The 20585-nt window shown below is 36.6% G+C and overlaps 1 protein-coding gene across 21 annotated transcripts in view; it reads right to left on the bottom strand.

Annotated features, from left to right (window-relative positions):
* Nucleotides 1-20585, bottom strand: part of CHD9 (chromodomain helicase DNA binding protein 9) — a 231291-nt gene that overhangs the window by 33264 nt on the left and 177442 nt on the right. For all 21 annotated transcript variants that reach the window (XM_020282652.2, XM_020282655.2, XM_020282653.2 and 18 more), the window contains 8 exons: nt 14816-14975; nt 14299-14388; nt 8433-8536; nt 7806-7923; nt 6769-6826; nt 3098-3140; nt 2328-2547; nt 4-206 (listed from right to left, as the gene is read on the bottom strand). In XM_020282652.2, the coding sequence (XP_020138241.2) occupies nt 4-206; nt 2328-2547; nt 3098-3140; nt 6769-6826; nt 7806-7923; nt 8433-8536; nt 14299-14388; nt 14816-14975 (996 nt within the window). The remainder of the gene's footprint in view (nt 1-3; nt 207-2327; nt 2548-3097; nt 3141-6768; nt 6827-7805; nt 7924-8432; nt 8537-14298; nt 14389-14815; nt 14976-20585) is intronic.

The following is a 20585-nucleotide window of genomic DNA, read 5'->3' as shown; positions in this document are numbered from 1 at the left end:
TACCTTCTTTGGAAGGAAGACGACAAACCCTCCGACACATGGACATGAATGCACACAAATATTTCTCCAAACTATCATCAGTTTTCTTATGTAGCCTAGCCATAGCTCTAAATTTTGTCCAATCAAACTGGCCTCTGTCAGGGTCAAAAACTACTCCAAATGTAGATACAACCCTGTAAAAGTCAGCTTCTTCTCTCCTTGTCCATCTATTTTGAATCAGATGAAAGAAAAAACCACATTAGTCACTAAAATGAATATTTATTAATACTGAATATAATGACTAGGATACAAACTCAAAACATTTCAAGTACCTAAAACTTTAAAGGACTAAATACAAGGTTATTGCTTTGTAAATACATTTTAAATGCTAGTTGATTCATCTATCCAACCATACTTCTGTTAGTATATACTGTTCCTTCAGACAATGATAGTTCTTTGCGTTTTTACTATGTGAGAAAATATGCACAGCAAACATATAAGATTATATAGGATGATCCTGCCTTTCAGGAAAAAAGATAAAATGTTTTCAAACACATTTATAGTATCACATAGTATTTTATTGCTATATGAGAATTATAGAAACCAAAAATTTTAGGACAGCACAGAAGATGGAAGGATTAGTTCAGACTTGAGCAATCAAGAAAGGCATCACAGAGTAAGTGGCATTTCAGATGGGAAAGGCTAAGGGTAGAGAGGTAATGCTAGCAAGAGAGCACAGAATAAGTGAAGAGAAGTACTCTGCATTTTGGGAGGGATGATGAATATTCCAGATTGACAAGAATATGGCTCATATTGGAGACAAAGCAAGACAAGGTTTGGGTCAGATTATGAAACGTTCTAATTGCTAATCATTCAGTAATCTCTCTTTAGGTGAAAGCTCCTGAGACTCTAAGAGGGACAGGTGCTGGGCTCTGAAGAATGGGCTAGCCGTGAACTAACAGGTAGGAAGAAGGGTATTCTAGGTGATGGGAACAACATAAGCTATGGTATTGAGTTAAGAATAACATTCTGGCTGAAGGAATAGTAGTAAAGTTAGAAATGCATGCTAAAATCTAAACTGAAGAACTTAGGTACCTAAGACTTTATACCTATACTAAATAAGAAGTCATCATTGAATACCATGATAAAACTAGTATTTTAGGAAGAATAATCCAGATCTGACAGACTGAGGGAAAATGTGTGTAGTACATTAAAGATGGCCACAAATTCTTTTCTACTCTTCCCCTTAAGAGATGGAATCTACTTCTCTTTCCCTTAAGTCTGGGCTGGCCCTGTGCCTTTTTCTGACCAACAGTCAGGCAGAAGTGACACTTTGTAACTGCTGGAACTGAGCCTTAAGAAATCTACAGCTTCTGCCTTTGCTACTTGGAATGATCCCTCTTGGAATCTGAGTTCCTAGCTGGCAGTTAGCACTAACTGCAAGCCATGTGAGTGAGGCTACTTTGAGTCTTCCAGCTATCTCAGAAATCCAGCCAACAGCATACAAATCAGAAGTACCACCTCGTCAACTCACAGAATCAAAAGAAATAAAACAATACTGTTTTAAGTCACTGTGTTTTGGGGTGGTTTGTTACATAACAATAGACAACTGAAACAGTATATATACAGAGGTAGTATTTGAAAAGTATGGCTAAGATAGCTAAAATCTTAAGTTTCAGATTAAATTCTGGCTACAATCAATGTGCAGCAAATGAACAATGATTTATCTTTCAGAGAAATTCAAGGACTCAGGTTTAACAAAGAGGCCAGGTTACTGCTAATCATGCTATTCTTTTCCATATACTCTATCCTTTTTAAGAAGTTAAAGCTTATAAAATAAGAGAAGTTTGCCTGTCTTCTTAACAAGTCTCTTGCAATTTGTTCCCTTTCACATCAGTAGTTCCAGGGTTCATCTTCTGTATAAAGCAGAGTTGGACTTGCCTTCCACACATTCTTATATTTCATAAATGTCTTAATGTAAAATATAATAGAATGGATTTTATTTCATATAATTTAAACTTCTGTTCTACTGATAATTCAATTCTTGAGTTTGCTCTGCACCTTCCTTTTTTAATATTTTGGCTTTCTTAAACATGACAAAGAATGATTAAAGTATGGCTAATAACTATAAGATGCAATAATCTTTGTAAGTTTTACCATATTTATGCATGCATAAGTGTGTAAATATATGTGCATGTGTGCACAAAGCACACATACAAGTTGGTACTTCTCTATGTTTATGTTTTGCACAAAGTATCATAATCACACCCTGACAGCCTTTAATGAACCAATACATTTAGATACTATTAACACACATTAAAAATATATCTAAATATCTATTGTCTTACCTCTGCTGTCTTTCTATCTTGGCTGCCATTTTAGGATTTAGAGTGGCTTCTTCATAAAGAGGCTGCATTACACTGGCAGGCACTGAGAAAGTTGGTTGTATCTGCTGAGTTTGTCTGTTTTTATTAGTACGCTGATATGCAGTGATGAGACGCCTCAAACGTGTGGTTAAAGCTGATTGAGTAGGCCAATAAATTTTATCACCTTCCATCAGCTGACCATCTATATTTAAAGAAATTCATGTTAATAACTTTAAAAACTAAAGAGATTCTGTATGAAGCTCACAAAAGTAGATAAATTTCTCTAATTTAAAACTTTTTTCTTTGATATGATTATGTGGGATAAAAACCAAATTTGTCATCATAAAAAAAAGTTTTCTTTTAATTACAGCTCTAGAAAACATAACAAACTTTAAAGGCAGTTCAAAGTAAGCAGGACGCAGTGGAATAAAGAGCCACAATGTTACCTATTTAAAGGGAATTTCACTTGCACAGAAAATACAACTCTTAGATTTCCAGGTCTGATATATCACACTGGCTGGCAAAAACTTAATACTTGAACTTAAATAAATTAAAAACCAAACTGAATGAATAAGAAGTTAAACACTGTAAACTCTTCTAATTGATGCCTTCTGTATTAAATTTATCTCCACTTAATTAGAATCAAAACATATCTGAAGTCATTTGGAACATGTATTTTAAAAATTGATTTCAAAGATCATTACAATGTGAATTTACAGTACTTTAGTAGTAAAGAAGTAAATGCAATTTACCTCCATCTGCTATAACAAGGTCTCCTGGTGAGGAAGCATCATCCTTTCAAAAGAAAATAGAAATTTGTCACAGGGTAAGTGGGTGAAGAAGGAAAAGAGAACCAAACTTCTTAATAATAGAGAAGTTTTTTGCAATAGAATTTTAAATAATTTAGCAAAAATAAAACTTAATTGATTATTCTCCACTCTCACCCTTTTACAGTTCTCTATCAAGTTTGAAACTTAGTCCAGTCATTATTTACTAAAATTATTTCCTTTTCTATGATACTTGTAAGCCAGTTTCTTTTCCTCCACCCTTCCTCTAACTGTGAGTATAGTCTGCTCTAGGTTTTATTGTTAACCAAGTGTGCTTTTTTCTCTTTCTTATATCAACTCTCAGATAATTTATTCTCATGTTTGGCTATTAGACAACCTACAAATCTTTTCTTTTTCAGCCTTAAACAGTTTGCTTGTCCTGTAGAATCAGTTTTGACCTGTCAACAAAATATCTTCAATTAGGAATTGCAACATTATTTTATATTCATAAGTTTGGCAATTTTATTTCAATGGCTACTAGTTTCTATTGTTGTTTTTAAAAAGCCTGAAGTTAGAATTATCCTAATTCCTTTGTTGGTAGGTCTTTTTCTCTGGTTGCTTGTATTATCATCTCTTTTTTGGTGTATCTCCAATTCACCAGGATGTTTCTTGGAGTGGATTTAGTTTTATTTTATCCTGCCAAGGTTTATTTTATTTTTTTGAATCTGAGGCTTCATGATTTTCATAATGTCTGAAAAATTCACAGCGAATCTCTCTTCAAAATGCATCTCCCTTATTCTACGTAGTCTCTTCTTCTGGAACATCTATTAGATATATGCCAGACATTCTCATGCTATCCTCCTTGTTTCTAAATTATATATATATTCCATTGTATAGGTTATTGATGTATTGCCTCCCTGCTCGAAATTTATTACCTCTCAAACCTTTTGCCTGCTCTAAGGAAAAAGATCTGAGCTCTTTATATAATTTTTCCTCTGACAGTCAGTGTGATATTAAGCTTTGTCAGTAGAGGACACTGGAGAAACACTGCAGGAAGAAGGGATTTAATTCCTGGTTCTGGAGAGCTCCTCCCGCTGCTCAGCTCCCCCCCACAGGCCGCTTTTCCAGTGCCCAGGCTCCTGCCATTTGAGCAGCTTCTTTAACACTCACTGGCCAGGAGCTTTTCCCAGCAACCTCCCCCTTGGGCAGTTTTGCAATGGAGTGCTTCCAGTAAGACACTCGCAGGAAAAGCTTCCTTGGCAAACTTAGAGGGCAGATTTCCGGCGTGTTCCAGAGGGTATATGTTCAGTGAGTTGCACCAGTGTGGCAGCACAGCAACTCTTGGCTATGTCCTCCCAGTAAAGTCTGGATTTTGGCCGTGGAAGGAATGGGGCTCTTCCTTGGGTGCTCTACCTGGGCCCTAAGAGTGGTGGATGCTCCTTTTATATGCTTCTCCTATATTTGTTAGCATTCTCTTTACTTTTTACTAGCCAATAGCTCATTACTCCAATCCCCTTATTATAATTAATAATTCCTTACATTGGGATTTCTCTCTCCTGATTGGCCCAAACTGATCTATCATGCTATATACTATGGATAACTTCCTTATGTGTTTTCCAAATCATTTCTTCTCTCATGAACTGTGTTTAATCTGCTTCTCCAGCAAAATGTTTCAGCTATTTATTTGAGGTGGTTTTTTTTGAGACAGAGTCTCACTCTGTTGCCCAGGCTAGAGTGCCGACGCATCAGCCTAGCTCACAGCAACCTCAAACTCCTGGGGTCAAGCAATCCTTTTGCCTTACCCTCCCGAGTAGCTGGGACTATAGGCATGTGCCACCATGCCCGGCTAATTTTCTTTTATATATATTTAGTTGGCCAATTAATTTCTTTCTATTTTTAGTCGAGACAGGGTCTTGCTCTTGCTCAGGCTGGTTTCGAACTCCTGACCATGAGCGTTCCTCCCGCCTCGGCCTCAGAGTGCTAGGATTACAGCTGTGAGCCACTGTACCTGGCCTTATTTGAGTTTTAAATGTCAATAAATAAATGTATCTTCCATTTTTAAAGTTACACATAATTCTTTTTCACATCTTCCTAGTCTTTTAAAATCATTATCTTGTCCCTTGTTCCTGGTTCTTTCTTTAATGTATTTAATCATTTAAAAATTACTTCTTTTTAGCCGGGCGCAGTGGCTCACGCCTGTAATCCTAGCACTCTGGGAGGCTGAGGCGGGTGGATTGCTCGAGGTCAGGAGTTCGAAACCAGCCTGAGCAAGAGCGAGACCCCGTCTCTACTATAAATAGAAAGAAATTAATTGGCCAACTAATATATATATAAAAATTAGCCGGGCATGGTGGCGCATGCCTGTAGTCCCAGCTACTCGGGAGGCTGAGGCAGAAGGATTGCTTGAGCCCAGGAGTTTGAGGTTGCTGTGAGCTAGGCTGACGCCACGGCACTCACTCTAGCCTGGGCAATAAGCGAGACTCTGTCCCAAAAAAAAAAAAAAAAAAAAAAAAAAATTACTTCTTTTTTATTTCAATAGATATATTATCAGAAGTTCTCAGGGGTCTAATCTTGTTCTTTATTGTATGCTAACATTCACTCATGGTAAACTGTTCTGCATACATTTTTAAATTTTGGATTTTGACTTCATTCTTTCTAAAGATGTAGGGTTTCATTTTTAGGACTCATGCATAGTTTGAACATGAATTTTTTCTTCTGGAGTTCTTTTTCCCTTTTTGTTTTTACCAGGTACCTCAGGGTATTACCAGCCAAGGACTGACTCCTTTTTAAATTACAATGAGAGCTCCTGGACCATGCAGATGAAATATAAGAATCAAACTATGAACTCAAGAGAAGGCAGGCCTACGGTTATAAATTCTCAGGGAAGACAATATTTTTCCTACTCCAAGCCCATGATACAATAAATTTCCTTGTTATTTCCCTGTGCTGTTTGTCAGAAAGTACTGGCCTTTGAGAGTCCCAACCCTATACAGGATTTCAGTTCTCACTCCCTATATACTGGAGTAAGCCCTGCCTCTTGTCCTCATACAGACATCAATATTCAAGCTCCTCAGCTAGCAAGACCAGCAAACCCTACCTGACAGCTATACCATCATCTGGTCTCTTACTGTGCTCTTGTAAATATTATAGAAATTTCTCATCTCATAAATATCCTTTTCCCCACTCTACAGATTATTTTCTGTATTTTCATCCAACTCTTCTTCCTTTGACATTCTATAAACAGAGCACTTAGAACTATGCTTTGGCAGCTCAGAATTCTTCTAGACTCTACCCTCTATTTCAAACCTCTTCACATAGGCATAGGTTCTGTCTCTTGCTGTGTATCTTTAGCATCTAGTTCTCACTCTACTTTGGGAGTTTGCCCCAGGACACTGTGTTTCTTAGCTCTAAGAAGTGTAGCATGTGGGCAAGCTCCACTCCATCCACATGTCCAAGTCAGCCTCCATCTTATCTAGAGATCAGGAGAATTTCTGTATGATTATTTGTGATGTTTGTTAACCTACTGATCACTTACCTAGCTAATCTGACGAACATAATAATTATATGTAATAAAAAGGAAAAACATGCAAAAAACAAACAAAAGAAACCTAAGAATACCTAAAATTGAGGATTTAAAAATATGATCCAAAGCATACCTCTATATCATCTTTAAAGATGGCTGGGGCAGGTTTGTATTCTGGATCTTCCACATCCCTAATAAAATACCAACAAAAGCTATCGTTATTGTAATAGACTTAAAACTTCTCTTAATGGGACAAGCAAATGGAGTCTTGTTAGAGGAATTTTTTAGTTTGTTTTAAAGGTCAGACTGAAGTCTCTGTTTTCTAGTCAAAGAAGCCCAAGCCACAGCATGAAGACTGTTATATAACAAGAAGAAAGCTAGTTCTAATGTATACTTACTCCCAAGTTTACTTTTAAATGTGTTATTATTAACCTCAACATGTGTCTTACTTTTCTTTTTTGGTAAGAAAAGAAAGATTACATAAGGCCTTAAATCAGGTGCAGATGGTCTCCCATATCAGTGGGTTTCACATCCATGAATTCAACCAACTGCAGATCAAAAATATTAGAAAAAAATGTGTCTGTACTGAGTATGTACAGATTTTTCTTGTCATTATTCCCTAAAAAATTTACATAACAACTACTTAAATGGTATTTACATTGTATTTGGTATTATAAGTAATCTAAAGATGGTGTAAAGTATACAGGAGGATATGCACAGGCTATATGCAAATACGCTGCCATTTTATATAAGAGACTGGAGCATCTTCAAATTTTGGTATCCGCAGGTTCTGGAACCAATTCCCCACAGCTACCAAGGGATGAATATATAATGAAGAACATCACATTTCTCAACTGTAATATCTTTTCCTTTCTTTTTCCTTCGATGCCCCTAGAATTTTACAGACTCAATAGCCATGATATACTTGCTGAATGAAAAAATTAAGAGCTGGTAGAAAGAACACATGTGGGGCAGGTCCAGTCTCTTCCCTGCTCATACTCTGATGGATAAGCAGTAACTTATTAGAGTATCAGTAGCTCTTTCAGATTGTAAACTCCAATACTCTTACTGCTACATCATTTAAAGATGAATACCACTGACATAGAATATGCTGATGTTGAATAGAAGAGGGAGAAAGATGGAGAATTCATGCCTCCGAAATGTGCATACCCATCCATAAAATCATTTGCTCTCTGTTCCGCAGCAACTGCTTTGTCATCAGGTTTCCCCACTCTTTCCAAGAAGCATAATGCGGGGTCTGCTCGAATGGTGTTATACTTTTCATAACCTGGAAGCATCACCAATTACAAAAGTAAAAAGGATAAAAAGAAGAAAGGTATATAAACAAACATTCCTTATATTTACAGTGCATGATATTCCTGGACTAAAGGGACCACATATTAAAATGATACAGGTTACATATGTTTTTTTAGAAATTATCACAAATATTACATTATCTGGTAATATGTATCTATAAAAATTTAAATTTATTAGTTAATATGAAAAATAGGATAACCTGATCATATACACACACAAACATATTTCACATAAGAACTCTTCCTGGGAGAGGAAGTTGTGTGAGACTTACATAACTTCAGGAGATGAAGTTACATGTGCTATTCTCTCATGAGGAAATGTAGTGACTGATGGACATAATTTGGTAGTGTATGCTTTTAAAGCTGTACACATAACACAGCTGTTAATGGATAAAGTTGTACATGGAAATCAACAGACTGAGAAGTAGCTGAATTGCATTATACATAGAAGGGGATCTCACCTACCTCACTTCTTACTTACCATGTTTAAAAACTCCAATAAGGAGTGACTTATCAGCATCAAAGTCCCACCACTCAGCAGGAACTTCTGAGTGGTCTGGTTCTGGCACCCAAACATCAATGTCACTTAAAAGAAGATAAGACAGCATTAAGAATTATTACAAATGAGTTAAAAAGGCAGCAAAATTTTACCTAGTTTTTTTTTTTTTTTTAAGACCTAAAGTGGCTGTGAGAATTTTACCTAGTTTTTAAAGCACTGTAGCTTTTAGGAAAAAGAGGTTAGGATTTTATTTCATTAATTTAAAAAATTTCCATAATTATCAGCAATTAAAATTATAAAATTGCACAATTACAACAAAGATATCATAGAATGAACAGAAGTTAAGCTGACCAGAAGAAACAGTTTCAACAAAGTTTACTATATAATTCTCTTGAAGACTCTTATTCTTTCCACTGATTTCCTTTACTTATAGACAAAGGGTTCTATTGGAAAGCAGAGACTTATGTTGGCCAACAACTTGGCAAAAATCATCTGGTTCAGATATTTCATTATGCATGTGATGACACTGAGGCCCTAAAAGGGCAAATGAAAAGCTTTAGGCTGCAAAACAAGTAATGCCTCCTCTAGACTACTACTGCTAAGAAAATCACACTGAAAATGGCAAAGTTTGATTCATAATCTGATTAAGAGACTCAAGTGCTATTATTATACTGTAAATAAATAATACTGTGCCATAAAATAACAACATAATGGAGTACTAAAAACTAAAATAATAAATTCATAATGCTTTGATAATTTGGCTGTTTTTATGAGTAAGAAATAACTATAGCACTAGCAATTTTGCAAACATAATATTCTTTTTCTTTGCTCATTATTTGAAATTATTTTCCTGGAAACCTTTTGCAAGTAATATCTCTAAAGAGATAAAGATGTCATGTATAGAAGGACTGAGATATTCACTTTTTTACCATAGTGATTTAAGCCATTGTCTCCTTTAGCCTAGCATATAATGTCTGATGATGATTAGCAAGTATCATTCATTTATATATATATATTTACATTTTCTCACATTTAACAATGAAGAGGCAGAGATGGATAGGGTAAATTACTGCAGAAAATCAAATACTACAGTTGAGAATTTACCCAATTTTCAAAGAATCATATATAATAAAAAAATTATACAAAATAATACTATGGAGAATCTCATCTCTTTGTCTTGGTACCATAATTTCATAAGTTAATTAACAAACATCTATAGATTCGAAGAAACTGAGAATTTCTTATTATAATTAATTTATGTGGCAAAAGTTTATTTATAATTTGGCTGTTTTTGGAAACTCAAGACAAATTTTCATATAAAAATCAACTGATAAATGATCAACATGTTTCTAGACTAGGACAATAACCCAATATTTAACCACTAATATGGTTGAGATAGAACACACTGGAAATAAAAAAATTATTATTAGATTTATAAGTAAATAAAAAAATGAATAAGAATTCACTTTTTATTTTTCACAAATGTTTTGCTAGAAGAAAAAATTTTTAACCCAAGGAATCTGAGAATGTGGATCAAGAGCTCTTTCTTTAGATTCCAAAAGTAATTTGTAAGCACTTTAAAAGAACACCTTATTTTATCTAATTTTGCTTTAAAACAAAAGCATCACAATTGACATATCTTTAGCTTAGTGCAGAAAAACAGAGAAAAAGGAAGAACGCTTTTTGTGATACGGCAAAGCTGGAAAACAGAGATGATGAGAAATGAAGTTAAAGGAAATGTTTTTGAATGAATTCCTAACTAGAACTAAACAAACCATTAGCACTGAAAAAGAAAAAGAAGAAGGAACACTGAATCCCAGAGTGGAGAAAAAAAGTGGGTCAGATAATTCCCTGTGCCAACCAGCAGGTGGCACTCAAAGTTCAAAACATTGTGATTATCATCTGAGGCAGTTTTCCTGCTTGTAAAGAGGAAAAGGCAATCAGTACATAATTCATGGTTCAAATGTAAGTGCCACATGCACATTAGGTGTTTGTGAACTGCTAGGGAAAAGGATATAATAAGTTGGATGTGTACCTGTTGTTGATTTCTATTTTTAAAGACTTAGTTCATTTGCCATCTCCTGCATAAAGCTTCCTTTGACTTCCCCAGACTAAAACATTCATTCAAAAGATACTTAAACAGCACTAGCTATGTGCTAATAATGGCAATAGTCAATTAAGATAGATATGCCTCTGTGCTTATAAAGAGGTACCTGCAGTAACATGTGATGGGTGCTGTGACAGTGTACTCTGTATGTACCTAGACTTGAGAGGTCAGTAAAAGAGGTCAATAAAGTCTGAGTCAATGCTAGTTGAGCAAGAGTGGGGAGAGGCTGGAGGGAAAGGGGAAAGAAAATATTCCAGCAAGAATTCAAAGAACTGGAGGCAAGACTAATTAATCACAGCACTTGAGAAATATGAATCTTAAGTTCATGCAAGAGGGATGGAAATAGGGATTTGGAAAACATCAACATACAGACAGAAATTGAAGCCACAGAGATGAGAACATGCAAGACTAAGTGACAAGAAGAAAGGGCCATGTGAATATTCTTTAACATTTAAGAGAGAGATGAAAAAGGAGCCTGAAAAGCAGCAAGCAGAAAGCAAAAAAGAAAAACCATAGGAGAATGGTATTGCAGAAGCATCTTACAAGAAGGAATTGGTCAACAAAGGTAAAGCGAGGTAAACCTTACAGTACAGCCATCATATATAGAGTGGGTGGTGAAGTGAGGACACAGAAGCTGCACTGTAGTGCAATAAACACAATGGGAGGGAAGAGAAAGGCGGTGGCAAACATAGATACTTCCTAAGTAAGTGTGGCTGTGAAATCAAGGAGAGTAATAATATGGTAGTTTGAGGCAATATTGGGTCCACAAGTGTTAAGTGTCTGTGTGTGAGTGTGTATGTTAAGACGAGGAAGATGTAAACATGTTAAAATCCAAATGAGAAGCCAGAAGGGAGAGCTTAAGGAAAGAGGAAAGGAAGGGATAATCCACCAAAGGCAGTCCGTGGGAAATCATAAGCAGGTGAGATCCAGACAGACCAAGGGAAAGGAGCCAATTAGTCAACAATTATTTACTGAGTGCTTAATATGTCCCCTATTCTAGGTGCTGAGAATACAATGGTCAGTAAGGCAGGTGGCATACTTAACTTCAAGCAGCTTAACTTGTGGTGGAAGGAGAAAGATGATATAAAAATAATTTTTAAATAGTAATCAGCATTATGAATGAGATAAAATAAAGCTAAGTAGTAGTGAGTGACTGGTGGGCTACTTGAGATGGGGTGGGCAGGGAAGGCCTATCTGAGAAGGAAATCCTTGAGTTGGGACCTGAATGACTTGAAGGGGCAGATCTGTGGAAGACCTGAGGAAAGAATATTTGGACCAGGAGGAATAGCATAGAATGAGCTTGACATGTTGGAGAAATAAAAATACCAGTGTGGCAGGGCATGGCAGGTGAGGGACAGAGTGTGAGAAGATGTCACAGACTTACGTAGGGCCTTGTAGGCCATAGGGAATTTGGATTTTATGCCAAGAGAAATGAGAAGCATCTGGAGAGTTTTAAGGAGAGGAATACCATAACCTGATTTTTATTTTAGAAAGATTATGCTGGCTGCTGCATAAGGGACAGGCTGCAGAGAGGCAGAAGCGGAGGCAAATAGACTCAATTAGGAGGCCACTGCAAAAGTCTGATCATGAGATTATGGTGGCTTCGACTAGGGATTTGGCAGAGGAGATATATTAAGGGAGTTTCTTTTCCTTTCTTTGTTAAGTGAATGATATTAAGGCAGGTATGTCCGTCTGTCGGTCAGAAGAATGATCCAAGAAAGGAAGGAGATTACTCTAAAAGCCCTTAAAAGGTAAGAAGAGACAAGTTCCAAGGCATAAGATTTCCCTTAGGAGGACAGACATTTCTATTACATCCTGAAGAAAGGACTAGGTGGACATATATGCAAGTAGAACTGAAGGCAGCTTGTCTGATTGTGTCTATTTTTTTCCATGAAATATGTAGCAAGGTCACTATTGGAGGCTGGTGGTGACAGGGTAGAAAGCTGGTGTGAGGAGAGAGGTTTACTAGCCACAGTAGTTGAACAGTCTATGCTTACTCTCATTTAAGATCTATGCTCATAAATTTGAACTGAGCCCATTCAGCAAAGCTTGATTTTCTGCACAAATGTTCACTTGCTTAGGCACAGGCAAGAAGTGAATGGATATCTGGGTTTAACCTGAGATGGGGTTGTGACAGACACAGAACGGAAGGAAAGGCAGGCAGAGGGAGTTAAGGATTTTACTTAATAAGTAGAGTGCTGCACTACAGAATCTGGGTTAATGAAAAAAGGAGGGCATGGAAGTGGTGGTGGCTAGAGGGATGTGGGGACATCATGAGGAGGTTAGAGAATTTTGAGAAGTACTCAAGTGAGTTGGAAGGTAAGAGGTAGGGATCAAAATTCAGACTTGAGAAGCAGGGCTGTTAATGGTGATGGCAAGATCAAGTGTACGACCAGGTGAGTATGTGGCTATGGGGGGGAGAGAAGAAAGATGACTACAGATGAAGGGCAAGGAACTGAGAGACCAGGGTGTGGAATGGTTCCTATATGGATAGAGAAGTCAGTCAACAAAAACTTCTTCCACTGTAATAAGAAAGAAGAGGAAAGGAATGAGCACAGAAAAGTTAAGTTTTAGACTGTTGGCAGGAAGCTGAAGGCATTTCTGCTTGATGGCTTGCTTACAGGGAGGGATTATCAGTTGCTGAGAATGGGGGGTTGAGTAGTGGGTTTCAGGTGTACAGAGAATGGAGAAGAAAATTGGGAAAGATTATGTTGTAGTATTAAGAGGCAAGATGAGATCAGAAATAGAAAATTCCTAGTGGCACCTCCCTGGTAACCTATACATACACCAAGGCACTTATTACATCACAGTACAGTTTTGTCTGTCTACTTCCTCCTGAGACCACAAACTCCTTAAGAATAAAGGTTGTTTTGTATTTGTATTCCTAGTGCTTCACAGTGCCTGGTGCCTAGTGAGTGATCAAAAAATGTTTCTGTAGAGAGGAATGAATCGGTTATTAAATTTGTGTCTGCTAAGCCGGGCGTGGTGGTTCACACCTATAATCCTAGCACTCTAGGAGTCCGAGGCGGGTGGATCCTTTGAGCTCAGGAGTTCGAGACCAGCCTGAGCAAGAGCGAGAACCCGTCTCTACTAAAAATATAGAAAGAAATTAGCTAGACAACTAAAAATATATAGAAAAAAATTAGCTGGGCATGGTGGCACATGCCTGTAGTACCAGCTACTCGGGAGGCTGAGGCAGAAGGATTGCTTGAACCCAGGAGTTTGAGGTTGCTGTGAGTTAGGCTGACGCCATGGCACTCACTCCAGCTCGGCAACAGAGTAAGACTCTGTCTCAAAAAAAAAAAAAAATTGTGTCTGCTTTAATGGCATATAGGTTAGATGTCATTCTTAATATTGCTACTACTACTACTGTTGTTGTTGTTATGACTTTTAGTGACAGGCCAAAGATGAAAGTAATATAAGGCAACAAATTGGAAAGAGTTAATTCTCAAGTTTGATGGATTTTCCTTGTTGCAAATTTCACTGAATAAGGAGCCACCTAATAATAATATAATATTCTGGTTATATAATTTGTGCCTCATCATGTTACTGAAAAATAAATGTATTCTTTAAGCCTGGTGGAGTCGTGTGCACCTGTAGTCCCAGCTATTTCAGAGGCAGAGAAAGGAGGATTGCTTGAGCCCAGGATTTTGAGGCGAGCCTGGGGAACACAGCAAGACCCTGTCTCTAGAGAAAAGAATAATAAATAAATAAAGAAATAAATTAATAAATTTAGTTTACCTTGCATCAACTCCATCAAATACTTTCTGACACTCATTTCCAATGACTTCTTGCTTTAGATAATACAGCATTCTTACACGAAGCAAAACCCTAAAAACAAGGGAAAATAAAAAAGGTGCAAAGATATTAATCATTAAAAAAAAATTCATCCATGAGGATAAAATTAGGAAGGAAATTATATACAGATTTTTCATAATGAAATAATAATTACTTGATTAAATGAATCTTACCATTACCATATATAAAAAAGGTTTCTCCAAAATCTTCACAATCATTATGATTTCATATTAAAGTACAATATAATGAGATCCACTTGGAAGCCAGTTTTACTATCTCTAGGTAAAAACAGTGAGCAAAGGGGTACCATGTTTGCTGAAGGATACTTTATAAGATTAACATTAGGATTGGACCTAGACCATACTGTCTCTGTACTCAAAATCAGTATGCTTTAAGACTGTTAATAAATTCAGAAAGACAAATATTTAAAGAGTTGTGTCCAAAATATCCTACTACCTACTTATTACAGTGGTGTTTTATATGTTTTTTGTAGCCTTCATCTTGAAGTAGCTGCTCAGGATTATATTTTCGAAGCCATTCTGCTTTCTGTATATCAAATGAGCTCGTTTGAGTCTTTACTTTCTTCCCTTTCCGACCCCGAGGTACAGGAGCAGACAGACCTGTTAAAATGAGGACATGTGAAGTCAGGAACAATTTGTATAAGGATACGCAATTTGAAAAGATTTTTTTCAATGAAAGAAATCTTTCTTTGCTGGAGACTTGTGAGGTCTGTTCAGGTTATACAGAGATCTTTAAAATATTTTAAGATATTATTAATAACAATACTTACCCAATCACAAGTCAAGATGATGGTATTACACATATTAAAACAATTTCCTGCAAATATCTAATAATTGTGTATCTCAAATTAGAGAAATAGTTCTGATTTCTTTTTTGTTTCAAAACAGATTATATATTTTTTCAAAATGTTAAAACCAAAAGATCAGGCCGGGCACGGTGGCTCACGCCTATAATACTAGCACTCTGGGAGGCCAAGGCAATGGATTGCTCCAGGTCAGGAGCAGCCTGAGCAAGAAACCACCCTGAACAACAGCGAGACTCTGTCTCTACTATAAATACAAAGAAATTAATTGGCCAACTAATATATATAGAAAAAATTAGCCAGGCATGGTGGCGCATGCCTGTAGTCCCAGCTACTCGGGAGGCTGAGGCAGCAGGATTGCTTGAGCCCAGGAATTTGAGGTTGCTGTGAGCTAGGCTGATGCCACGGCACTCACTCTAGTCTGGGCAAGAGAGTGAGACTCTGTCTCAAAAAAAAAAAAAAACACACAAAAAACAAAAACCCAAAAGATCAAACCTATCTCTCTACTTCCTAGAGACCAAAAAAATGGTTTTGGTCTCTTGCTTTTTAAAATTAATTTTACTAGTAATATGAATTAGGTTAGCCATTGGGGGTTCCTGTCCAAGATAGCTGAATTCATTTTATTTTATTTCTCTGAGATTTTTGTTGTGAAATATTTTAAAAATACAAAGAAGTACCGCTACTCTTCATGTTCACATATTCCATATTTGCTCAGTCTTTTATTACAGGAAATAATAGTTGGAAGTCCCCATGTAGTTCTCTCACATCCAGTTTACTTATTCCTTCCCAGAGATCACCACTACCCTAAATTTGTTTTTTCAGTCCATGCATATTTATACTATTGCTACATATGTTGGAAAATACCTAGGATTTAGGTTTTCAGACATTACATTATGCATGTAATCCTGCAATTTATCACTCTCAATATTTTTTTGAGATTTATTCATACTGATTCACAGGCTCTACTTCATCCATCCTTTTTAGTTGCTGTGTAATAATTTATTCTATGGCTACACGCTTCGTATTCATTAATCTTCCTTGATGTTTGAGATGCTTTACTTGTATTTTTTCACAATTACTAACAATGAGGTTTGACTCCTCTTTCCAATTCTTATATCTCATTTATCTTTTATTCGCAATATTATACCAGGTAGGTACTCCATTGCAATGATAAATAGAAGCACTATGTGGATTTGTCCATTTCTTCTTATAATTTTGACAGGGTTTTTTTAATACTTATTATATTTTCTTTTATTGATTGTTTCTTTTGATTATTAGGTATCTCTTTTTTTATACCGATTAATGCATTCTCCCTTAAATTCCTTTGTTCTATGTCAATATTACTATAACAGTTTTACTGGTTTAGCATTTGCATGGTATTGTTTTTGCTAAATCTCTACTTTTAGGATTCTTATTCGGTGTTTAATATGTGTTTGAAGTATAAAAATGCTGATTTTTTCCCCATCTAACAATTCTTATCTTTTAACAGGTGAAGATAAACATAGTTTGCTTACATATATTCCTATTTATTTTTTTTTACCATTTTATTGTTTTCTACCATACCCTTCTTCTTCCAGTATTTTACTGGAATGGTAAATAGTTCTGCATTCCAGTTTTTTCCACCCTTGCTGGCTTGGAAACTAAACAGTGTATACTTTAAAATATACATACGTTTTCCTAATAAAATCTATTTTCTGTATTTCTAATCTTCCTAACAAAATTTTCTCATATTCATCAATTAATCCTCTTTACTCTTTCATTTCTCTTACATGTTCATTTATAATTTATAGGTTTGTTTGTACATTCAATGTTTTTACAGTATCTTACTCTTCTTTAAAAGTCATATTATATGTGAAGTATCTTTGAAAATATTAATGATAGTTCAAAAAGTTCTTTTTCTCTTTTGTAATCCTTGTTTTCTCCAACTTCATTTTAATGGTTTGTTTTTAGTCCCTTTCAAGTTCGAGACTTGCCTAGAATGTCTGATAATCCTTGGCTGTGTTTGCTCATATTTAAGTAAAACAGATTAAAAAGGTGATAGGTAGTCTGAGTGAAGCTTAATGACTATGGGCTCACTGAAAGGTAATTGACTGGGGTTCTCTCTGCCCCTCATTATCTTTAGGTTTGGAGCTGGTCAGATTCACCAAAGTCAACTTTTTAGTTTTTTCCTTTATTATCTTATCAGCCAGTATGTATGTATTCATTCATTTAATCCCCATCTAGTAGCTCCACATCTCAACTACCAATGCAACTCAGAGTTCCTCTATTTTGTTCTCCACAGAACAGGAGTTGATGAGGATATATTGAGGGTATATTAAATAGCTTTGACTTAATGCCCTATCCTTTCACACCCACTTCCAGAGGTTCCTGATGTCACAAATTCCCAAGACTTTGGGAAAATTTGTAAAGACCAGTTTGGTTTTTGCCTTTTCCCACTGCTGACCTAAGATCCAGCTGTCTCAAGTTAATTAACAGCTATCACTAATATTTGCTTCTAGCTTCCAAACTTTTGTTGCAATTTCCTCTCCCATTCTCCCTGTTTTTCAGAGTTTATTCCTTTTTAAAAATTATGGAACATAAGCACATAAAAAAGTAGATGGAATAGTAAGGCCGGGAGCGGTGGCTCACGCCTGTAATCCTAGCACTTTGGGAGGCCAAGGCGGGCGGATTGCTCAAGGTCAGGAGTTCGAAACCAGCCTGAGCGAGACCCCGTCTCTACCAAAAATAGAAATAAATTAATTGGCCAACTAAAAATATATATACAAAAAATTAGCCGGGCATGGTGGCGCATGCCTGTAGTCCCAGCTACTCGGGAGGCTGAGGCAGTAGGATCGCTGAGCCCCGGAGATTGAGGTTGCTGTGAGCCAGGCTGACGCCACGGCACTCACTCTAGCCTGGGCAACAAAGTGAGACTCTGTCTCAAAAAAAAAAAAAAAAAAAAGTAGATGGAATAGTAAGATGGATCCCCATGTCCCATCATCCACCTTCAGTAATTATCAACTCATGGCTAACTCTGTTTACCCCCTAACCTTTCATATTATTTTGATGTAAACCTAAGATATTAGTCATTTCATTCATAAATATCTGAATTATCTTTTAGTGCTACCTAAAAGATATGGCCTCAGTGGGGAAAAAAAAGGACAATACCATTATCAGCGCTAAGGAATGCAATGATATCTCCTTAATATTCAGTATGCAAAATTTCAGTTATCTAATAAAGATAATAAACAGTTTCCCATGGGTTGTTTGTTTCAATCAGGATCAAAATAAAGCCTGCACCCTGCAACTCTTGGATTCTACCCACTAGATACTGGTAATGTGCCCAAAGTTGTGACAGTTTGCAGTGGAGTGGGATCAGGGTTGGGATTGAGAACCACTGTTTTTTACATACCCTCTCCATTGACTGCCACCCTCATAATTTATTTTGTAGAGTTTATAAGCTTAATGTCTTACTTTTTTCCTCTTTATAAGTGATGTTTTAAGGAACAGTAAATTATATTTGTGTGATTGTTCTATCTTTAACCAGAAGTCAGCTCTTCATACTAAGTTCATTTTCTCCTAGTAAGATAAGCCTACATTGACCATCCTATAAAATAGGTACTTTTTGTTGTTCTCCATCCACCTCAGTAGTTTATTTACGTCACAGTAATTACCACAATCTGTAATTAATTAATCTACATTCTTACTATGTCCTCTTGGCTAGAATGTAAGGTTTATGAGCTCAGGGATCTTACCTATCTTGTTTCTTCTTATTGTTCCAGTACATTGTACAAGAAGCACATAGCAGGCATTCAAAAAAAATTTTTTTTTTGGAGACAGAGTCTCGCTTTGTTGCCCAGGTTAGAGTGCCATGACGTCAGCCTAGCTCACAGCAACCTCAAACTCCTGGGCTCAAGCAATCCTGCTGCCTCAGCCTCCCGAGTAGCTGGGACTACAGGACATGCACCAACATGCCCCGCTAATTTTTTCTATATATTTTTAGTTGGCCAATTAATTTCTTTCTATTTTTTTTAGTAGAGATGGGGTCTTGCTCTTGCTCAGGCTGGTTTTGAACTCCTGATTTTGAGTGATCCACCCGCCTCAGCCTCCCAGAGTGCTAGGATTACAGGCATGAGCCACCACGCCTGGCCTCAAAATACTTTTTGATTAAACAGAACAAAATTGTAACAAATTAAGGGCACAGTCATCTCTTTATACTTTTACAGAAAATTCTATTTTTTATCCTATGAAAGAATTTTTCGGTGGCTTGTGCCTATAATCCTAGCACTTTTAGAGGCTGAGGCCACAGGATCACTTGAGGCCAGGAGTTCAAGACAAGCCTGAGCAACATAGCAAGACCCTGTCTCTACCAAAAAAAAAAAAAAAAAAGAAAAAGAAAAGGTGTAGTGGCAAGCACCTATAGTCTCAGCTACTTGTGAGGCTGAGGCAGGAGGATTACTTGACCCTAGGAGTATGAGGCTACAGTGAGCTATGATTGCACCACTGTACTCTAGCCTGGACAATATAGTGAGACCCTGTTTCAAAAAAAAAAAAGAATGATTTTACACAGAAAAGAATGTTCCTTTAGCAAAGCTATGGAGAAAATAGTACTTGCATAGGATTGTAAACTGGTATAGCCACTTTGGACAGCAAAGTAAGTATGAAGATGTAAAATATATACCGATGTTTCTTGAACTTTAATATGCATTCTAATTACCAAGAATCTGTTAAAATGCAGATTCCGATTCAGTAAGTCTAAGGCCTAAGATTCTGCATTTCTAAGAAGCTCCCCGGAGATGCTAATGTTGTTGATCCAAAAATCACATCTTAGGTATTAAAGATGTATATAAGCTATACTTTAGTAATTTTATTTTTTTTGTATCTACTTTAGTGAAACATGCATTCATATGCACAAAGAGGAATGTACATGGATCTTCACTGAAATTCAATTAATTGTCTAAAATTGTAAACAACCTAAATGCCCATATTTAAAGCAGATGCTAAATAAAGCATGGAATATCCATACCAAGGAATACTAAGCAGAACTTAAAAAATGACATCGATTTCTAGGAACACAGACAGAAAGGCCTCTAAGGCCAGGTGAGGTGGCTCACGCCTGTAATCCTAGCACTCTGGGAGGCCGAGGCGGGCGGATTGCTCAAGGTCAGGAGTTCGAAACCAGCCTGAGCAACAGTAAGACCCTGTCTCTACTATAAATAGAAAGAAATTAATTGGCCAACTAAAAATATATAGAAAAAAATTAGCTGGGCATGGTGGCACATGCCTGTAGTCCCAGCTATTCGGGAGGCTGAGGCAGGAGGATCGCTTGAGCCCAGGTGTTTGAGGTTGCTGTGAGCTAGGCTGACTCCACAGCACTCTAGCCCAGGCAACAAAGTGAGACTCTGTCACGAAGAAAAAAAGAAAGGCC

This window comes from Microcebus murinus, chromosome 20, assembly GCF_040939455.1.
Source record: "Microcebus murinus isolate Inina chromosome 20, M.murinus_Inina_mat1.0, whole genome shotgun sequence".
NCBI lineage: Eukaryota > Metazoa > Chordata > Mammalia > Primates > Cheirogaleidae > Microcebus > Microcebus murinus.
This window is presented reverse-complemented; position numbering and strand designations above follow the sequence as displayed.